The following is an 8396-nucleotide window of genomic DNA, read 5'->3' as shown; positions in this document are numbered from 1 at the left end:
GGTTTACTGCATGAATAATTGTGCCACACTGCAGCTTCCATGACAAGATTTTAGAAATTTCCCCGCCCTCCCCTTTTTAAGTTTTGTTTTATTTTGAGGGGATGTGTGCAGGAACAGAGGGTCAAGAGGAAGGGATGGGGAAATAAATGATATCAAGATACATGATATATGACACATGGAATAAAATATAAGAAGGAATTTGTTTCCAAAAATACATTTTAATAAACTATAGCAGAAGAAACTGTTCCTAGAGATTTATAGATTACAATAAGTTATTATTAAAACAATTCTTAAATAAAATTTTGTTTCAGTATATATTTCCTAGAAATCATATACATATGATATTTCCACAAAAAATTCATTGTGGAATATGAAAAAAATGATTCATAGCATTAAATTAAAAGAATGCAGTGATTCCAGCAAATATAGAGAAAATATGAAACAGATATCACCACTAAAAACATAAAAATCTAAAAAAAGTAACCTTCAGTAACTACCACAATACAAAAGCCAGAGAGATATGTCAAAACAGCTGATAAAGCCTATAATTTTCAGTCATCTTACTAGCCACTTAGGTCAAGCCAAAGTCACTGTTTTGAAGTAGCTGAGGTCCATTTTTTAATGACATCCTTCAGGGCTTCTTTGACTTGTTTGTTTCTTAAGGTATATATGAAAGGATTTAGGACTGGGGCAAGTGAAATAGTGAGTATGGCAACCCCCTTGTTTAAAGCTACTCTCTCTTCCGCAGAAGGTTTGATATACATAAAAATGCAGCTGCCATAAGAGATGGAGACTACAATCATGTGGGAGCAACAGGTAGAGAAGGCCTTCTTCTTCTGCTGGGCAGAGGGGAACCTCAGAATTGTACATATGATTTTCCCATAAGAGAACATTACTAGTGCCAAGGTAATAAGGAGAATAATGATAGCAAAAATGAAATTGATCAGTTGCATGAACCTTGTATCACTGCAGGAAAGTTTCAAGATGGGAGAGTAGTCACAGACAAAGTGTTCAACAATAGTATCACAGAATTCTATATCCAAACTTACGATGACTCCAGGGCAGATCGCCAACAAAGCAATTAAACAGCAAGTGCCAAACAGCAAAGTACAGACTCTGGTGCTCATGATGGTTGTATAATGAAGAGGTTTACAAATGGCCACATAGCGGTCATAGGACATGACAGCCAGCAAGAAAAACTGTGCTATTCCGAAGACAAAGGCAGCAAATAATTGTGTGAAGCAAGCCTTGATGGAAATAGTTTTATCCGTGGTGACTATGCTGACCAGGTATCTAGGAACGCAGGTAGATGTCAGTGAGATTTCTAAGAAGGAAAACTTCTGAAGGAAGAAATACATGGGTGTTTTGAGGTGGGAATCCAGCAAGGTCAGAAGGATGATGATAAGATTTCCAGCGATGCTGAGCAGATACATTATCAATAGGAAAAAGAAGGCTACAATTTGCCACTCCGGGTTGTCTGTCAATCCTAGAAGGATGAATGTTGTCACAAGTGTGTGATTTCTCATGACTAAGTGTCTTCTAAATGCTTCCAGCCTGGAGAAAAGTAATAAATGTGAATTGATCTCATCTGAAAAGATTTAAAGGCGGTATGAAGAATCCAGCAAGGCCATGAGAAGCAGTTTCCTGTCTTCTGTGTCTCCACATTTATTCATTGGTTAGAACTACAGCATAACAACTTACCCAGTCCCACTTTCAAGACACTCCTTTCTGATTCTTTTCAGCTATTTTTTGTAGTTGGAAAAAAATCCTATATTATTTTTTGTGGTATCTACACATTTCTTCTCTCCCCCCCATATTTTGAAAATAAAACTCCCACTCCTACTGATTCCCAAGTAATATTTTAGACTAGTTTGAGTAAAAGACATTTTATTGAAATATCCTTCTTTGTTTTCATAAGCAAAGCATTTTTGTATGTTATTATTATAATATATTTTGATCATGTTTCTCCTCCCTTAGTTCCCCCAAATCCTCTCTATTCACCCAACTTTATGCTCTTTTTCTGTCTCTCTCTCTCAAAAAGAAAACTCCACAGAAAAATTACATCAAAACAAACAAACAAAACAAACGAGATAAAAATGTAACAAATCAAAACAAAATGAAACAAAAAGCTCTCCAAAAAGCCATAAAGTTTGTTTCTTATTTGCCAACTACTTTTGGGTATGGGGCCTATGCTTGTAGGGTTAAGCCCAGCCTTAGGGAGCCTGTTTGCCTCGGGCTAATGTTTACCTATAAGAAGCGTGCGCCCAGCTGCCCCTCTGCTTCCTGTTCTCCAAGGGATCCTTGGTACTGTAAGTCTATTTCCCCCATTAAAGCTATATATATTTTTTACAATCTGTCTGCATTCATTTACGCCGCTACATACGCTGGAGTGTGGTTGATATATCCAAGAGACTCTATTATAGAGAGCTGATTTTCACTTTGTCAGTTGGTATCAGCTGCAAATCTTTTCGGGAATGAGACCACTTGTTTACCTTTCCTGTCTGAGCTGGTCTTTCCCCCTCCCTGATCCAGTGAAAGTCTTGTGCTTGTTGCCTACAGTCTCAATGAGTTAGTCAGTTCTATATATCTCGGGGGGGGAAAAAAAAACTGTTTTATTGGGAACATCCATCCCCTCTGACTCTTAGACTCCTTCAGTCTCCTTTTCTGCATGAGCCTTGAGGGGAGGAATTTGAGTTTTGAGACCAGGCATGTGTCCCAAGCTAGCCAGGAACTCACTATCCAAGGTGGTCTTTAAAAAAACACAAAAAACAAACAAACAAACAAAAACATACATCTTTAATTGTGACTACACAAAAAACAGGATTAATATTATTTTATCCCTTAGAATTAGACCAAGTAAAATATTATCAGAAAAAATTCAAAAGTCTAATTATAAAAGTATTTAGGAAACATAGAAAGTGAGATAAATGTTTGGTTACTTTGGGTACTTGTCAGTGGAGTTGAACATTGGTATCATCTGGATTTTCTAAAGTCCACATGGATGTTCTCTTTGATAAATTTGGCATATGTTTGATGTGAGAATGTTTAGGATCTTAAGTTTTAGTTCAGGAGTTAGTTAAAGTTACCCTGTATAGTCCAAGGTGATCTAATACTTACAGAGGTTCCTCTGCCTCCTGAGTGCTGGAATTTAAGGCATGAACCACCACATCCAGAATAAATTTAGATATTTTTAAGGGGCAAAATTAATGAAAATTAAACTTGAAATAAATAATTCAAAATGATTATTTGTTAGTGGTATCTGTTAATTTCAGAGTTCTTTGGTACTACTAAATAGACCTAGTTCAGTTGGACAAACAACTTTATGCATTTTAGATTTAAACTTATTTCAATTAGAAAACAAGCATGTGACATTAAATTTAAAACATTTCTCCTCAATTATTTTCCAGTTCAACTTGAGTGCCTTTGTTTAAGAAATAATTTACATCCTGTACTTCCTCCAAAGTTAGATATTATATTACTTAATTTTTAAAGTTTGAGTAAAAGTCACTGTGAGTTTCTATGCACAAAGCTTTTCTAATAAACAAGAGTGACCAGTTTTCATATAGAGAAAGCTTAGCCATGAGTCACAAGGATGTGCTCTGAATTTCTCTAGTGCTGGATTTAGATGGAATAACCTATGTTAAAGACCAAACTATCCCTAATACAACCTCTTCAGATACAGAATGACAAACACTGAGAATACTTACCTTCCTTGAGTTCAACAGAGGTTTTGTTTGTAGATACACTGTTGAATTTTATTATTGTGTAAACATCCAATATGAACAATTCTTCTAAAATGAGTAATTTTTCCTAACCCATAGTTTGTTCTTTGCCTTATCAGTTTCAAAGGAGAACATGTTCAGATTAAAATTCAGCTCATTTAAAAAATAATTATATTTCTCACTCTTTAATCAGAATTTATTATGTAACATCCTTTCTTTAGTCCATTGTTTTCTCTCCCCTACAAGGGGAATAATTAATGTCTTCCCAAACAGTAGTGTGCTCCTGTTTTGTTGTGACTGAGGAATTATAGCCACTGCCTCATACCATCTTCAATAAGTATAACTTTGTCTCCATACCACTGGAAGTTGTCATGTTCTTTAATAATGAATTATGCTTCACTCAGACCTGATATAAAACCTTGGGGATTTTTGACGAAAGTACACTAATTGACTATTTTCACCATCAAGTCTAAAAGCAAAATAACAAAGTTAATAGTATCTATAGGGAATTTTGTAATACTGATGTAAAATGAAATCTAAGACCTATAGTAAAATTTCAATTTTCTTCAAAATGTGTTAAACTTCTTAAAACTTCTGAGCATTGATGGCTTCTAAATTATCTTTTTATAATGTATGAGAAGGGGATAGCTATTATATCTGCCTGTGACAATGTTAGCATAACTTGACAAGAAATATGTCTTCTGTAGGAGTCCACCCTGTTTTATTCTTACAGTCTCCAAAAATAAAAATAAAAAAAAACACAGCACATTGATATCTATCTCCTAACAGCCTGGCTAGTAAACAAAGCCTAACTAAATTTTCAGATAGTAACCGAATGTAAATAAGTAGATAAAATCTTTCAAAAAAACAATCTGAAACTCAGGTAACATATAATCTAGACTAAAGGGATAATTCATTCTGAAGGTCCACATAAGAACAAATTGCAGAAAATCAGAACAGAAAATATTTTTATTAAGAAATCTATTATTTAAATGAGTCGAAACTGATGGAAGATTAAGTTTGTTACAGATGATGCCAGAGAGTGTTTTATAGATACTGACATCACTAACTAATGGAGAAAACTACAGCATTGTAAAAAAAAAAATTCTGAGGAAGAAATAACACTTTGGGAAATCTCTAAAATTTAATTCTACCTTGAAAATAAAAAAATACTCACTTTTTATGTAATATATGTTTTATTGGCTTTGAAGCAGTATGGAAATGTGAAATGGTTGAAAGAGTTGATGAGATAACAAATCCATGATGAATGATAGGAGATAAAATAATTTTTAGATATACATGAATACTGAACTGAACAAACCAAAAATGAAATAGTATTTGTTCTGCTCTGTGTGGAACTAAGGAAAGTTATGATATACATATGATTAGGTGTGCCAGAAGAGGAGAGTAGACCATAGAGCAGAAATGACACTCAAAGCAGCATCTGCAGAAGATTTTAGGATGTGTTGAAAACTGACAGCTCAGTGGCTGAAGAGCCCTGTGACCGGCAAGAGAAAACATCATTCCCTGGCCCGTTGAGTGAGGACAGCGATATATGAATCCTATGCCTTTAAAAAGCATAGTGGGATGGGTTTTGGGTTGTTTGCTGTTTTATGAAGACCATCTTTTTTATTGAAAAAAATCATAACATAATTTTAAATGTTTTAACTAAATTTTCACCATATAATGTATTTTGGTCATATTTCTACAATATTTCCCCAAATCTCCCAACCTCCAATTTTATGTTCTTTCTTTTTCTTTCTTACCAATAAGAAAAAATGCACAGCACAAAATGAGACAAAAAGTTTACAGAAATAAACTGAGTTTTTTTTTGTTTTATACAGTAACTCCTGTGCATGGGACATGCCTGAGGTGTACTTAAAATACATAGTAGGACTCCATTGGAGAAAATTAAGTCTATCTTGTAAGTGGATGTGACATGCAGATAGCTTCTTGGTTCTGGAAGGAACCCAAGTCTACTCTCCCCTCTTACTGCTCGGTCCCGATCTGGCTTGAGACTGTACAGGGACTGTCTGTGCTGCCACAACCTCTGTCAGTCCTGGTGCATCTAGAAGACATTGTTTTCTCTTCCTCCTAGATCCCTGAACCATGAGGGGAGGGCATTGCTGAATGAATATGAACTTTCCAATTTTTAAATTAAAAATATTGGATTTATTGTAGCATTTCCCAGTCAATTTCTTGTTAATATATTTTATTAATTCTTTGATTTTTATACATGATTATAATGTATTTTGATTGTGCTCAATTCCAATCCTCCTACTCCTAATTTCTCCCCATCATATCCAACCCCCCATCCACCCTAACATTGTTACTCCTTTTAAAAATAATTTCAGGTGTCCAATTTGTGATGCCCATATATTCATAAATCATCCACTAAAGTGTGGTCAACCTACGAAGGGAAACAATTTCAAAGAAAATTGACTATCCTTTGATTATAAGCTATTAATGGTCAATAACACCTCAACTAAAGGCAGTTTTCTGAGCCCTTTCCCCATCTCTGTGATGGGGATCATCTTGAGTTTGTGCAGGTCTTGGGCAGACACCCATAGCTACTGTGAGTTCACCGATGCAGCAGTGCTGTCATGTCCTAAATGCATCATTTTACTTTAGTCCTTCCTAATCTCTGGTCATTACAATCTTTCTGCCCATCTTCCATAATAGTCCCTGAGCTTTGGGTGAATGGGGAGTTATATCGATGCCCTATTTGTGGTTGAGCATGCCAAAAAAATATATTTGCTAAACTTTGTTCAGGTTTGAGTTTTTTTTAATTAACAATTATGCATCGCATAAAGAAATTTCTTTGATAAGATTTCCCCATTCCATGGAGCCCTCTCCCCATCCACTCCTCCTGCTCCATTCAGAAAGGGACAGGCCTTCCATAGGATTGAACAAAGCATGGCTCTTCAAGGTGAGGTAGGACCGAGCTCCACCCCCTAATAAAGGCTGGGAAACATAACGCAGCATGGAGAAAGAGTTCCCCAAGAGCCTGCTAAGTGCCAGGGACAGATCCTGATCTCTCTACTAGGAGCTTTAAAACAGATCAACCTACACAACTGTCACATACATGCAGGGCCAAGGTTGGTACCATGCAGGCTCCTAACTGTTGGTCCAGAGTCCATTTGCTCCCAGGAACTCAGGTCAGCTGTCTCTGTGGGTTCTTCCATCATGACCCTACCGGTTTGTATAATCCTCCTCTCTTTCTTCAGCAAGACTCCTGGAGCTTGGCCCAGTGCTTGGATGTGAATCTCTGTCTACTTCCATCATTTACTGGATAAAGGCTCTCTGATTACAAGTATGGTAATCACCAATCTGCTTAGAGTAGATGGCCAGTTCAGGTATCCTCTCGACTATTGCTAGGAGTTTTATCTGGGGTCACCCTAGTAGATTCCTGAGAATTTTCCTGGCACCAGGTTTCTCCCTAAAACACAAATGCAGCCCCTCATCAAGACATCTCTTTCATTACTCTCTCCCTCTGTCCTGCCCCAACCCACCTCCCATACTAACCCACCCAACCTGCTTCCTGAAATTCCCATCCCTCCATCCTCTCCTCCACTTAGTTTACTAAGGATATTTCTTTTATTTTCCCTTTCCAGGGAAATCCATGTATCCCTCTTTAGGCCTTCTTTGTTATCTAGCCTCTCTGGGGCCGTGGATTACAGGTTGGTTTTCTAGACTTTACTCCTAATATCCACTTATGAGTGAGTACAAACCAAGTTTGTCTTTCTGGGTCTGGATTACCTCACTCAGAATAATTTTTTTTATATTTCAATCTATTTGCCTTCAAATTTCATGAGGTCATTGTTTTTAGAGTTGATTAATACTTAATGTGCACATGTACTACATTTTCCTTATTCATTCTTCAGTTGAAAGGCATCTAGGTTGTTTTCCAGGTTCTGGCTATTATGAATAATGCTTCTGTGAACATAATTTAGCAAGTGTTTTTGTGGTATGATTGAGCATCCTTTGAGAATATGCCAAGATTGATAGAGCTGGGTCTTGAGGTAGACCAATTGCCATTTTTCTGAGAAATCACCATATTGATTTTCAAAGTGACTGTACCAGTTTGCACTCCCACTAGCAGTGAAGGAGTTCTTCTTACTCCATATCCTTTCCAACATAAGCTGTCATCATTGTTTCTGATCTTAATTATTCTGGCAGGTATCTCAGAGTCATTTTGATTTTCATTTCTCTGATGATTAAGGATGTTGAACAGTTCTTTAAGAGTATTTTTACCATTTAAGATTTTTCTGCTGAAAATACTTCTTTTACATCTGCATCTCATTTTTTAATTTGTTAGTTTTTAATTTGAATTGTTTGGTAATTTGATATCTAGTCTCTTGAGTTTTTATCATATTTTGGAGATCAGCCCTCTGTCAGATGTGGGGTTGGTGAAGATCTTTCCCCATTCTCTAGGCTGTCATTTTTTCTTATTAACAATGTCCTTGACCTTACAGAAGTTTTTCAGTTTCAGGAGGTTTCATTTATTAATTGTCAATCTCAATGTATGTGCTATTGATGTTATATTCAGGAAGTAGTCTCCTGTGTCAATGCATTCAAGACTACTTCCCACTTTCTCTTCTGTCAGGTTCAGTAAAAGTGGATTTATGTTGGGGTCTTTGATCCATGTGAATTTGAGTTTTGTGCATGGCAATG

At 36.2% G+C, this 8396-nt stretch overlaps 1 protein-coding gene across 1 annotated transcript; it reads right to left on the bottom strand.

The window, feature by feature from the left end:
• Window positions 1–587: 587 nt before the first annotated feature.
• LOC121463656 (olfactory receptor 6C75-like) lies at window positions 588–1526 on the bottom strand. Its single transcript, XM_041675976.1, has one exon. It carries the CDS (start codon window positions 1524–1526, stop codon window positions 588–590), a length of 939 nt encoding a protein of 312 aa, XP_041531910.1.
• Between the last annotated feature and the right edge of the window lie 6870 nt (window positions 1527–8396).

This window comes from Microtus oregoni, unplaced genomic scaffold (assembly GCF_018167655.1).
Source record: "Microtus oregoni isolate MIOR12 unplaced genomic scaffold, Mior012 000001F_ref0000356, whole genome shotgun sequence".
NCBI classification, from domain to species: Eukaryota; Metazoa; Chordata; class Mammalia; order Rodentia; family Cricetidae; genus Microtus; species Microtus oregoni.
The sequence above is the reverse complement of the archived record's forward strand: the minus strand, read 5'-3'. Positions and strand labels throughout refer to the sequence as shown.

Excerpts from the sequence above, each read along its gene's own strand:
- LOC121463656 (XM_041675976.1), bottom strand. The coding sequence starts at position 1,526 with ATGAGAAATCACACACTTGTGACAACATTCATCCTTCTAGGATTGACA.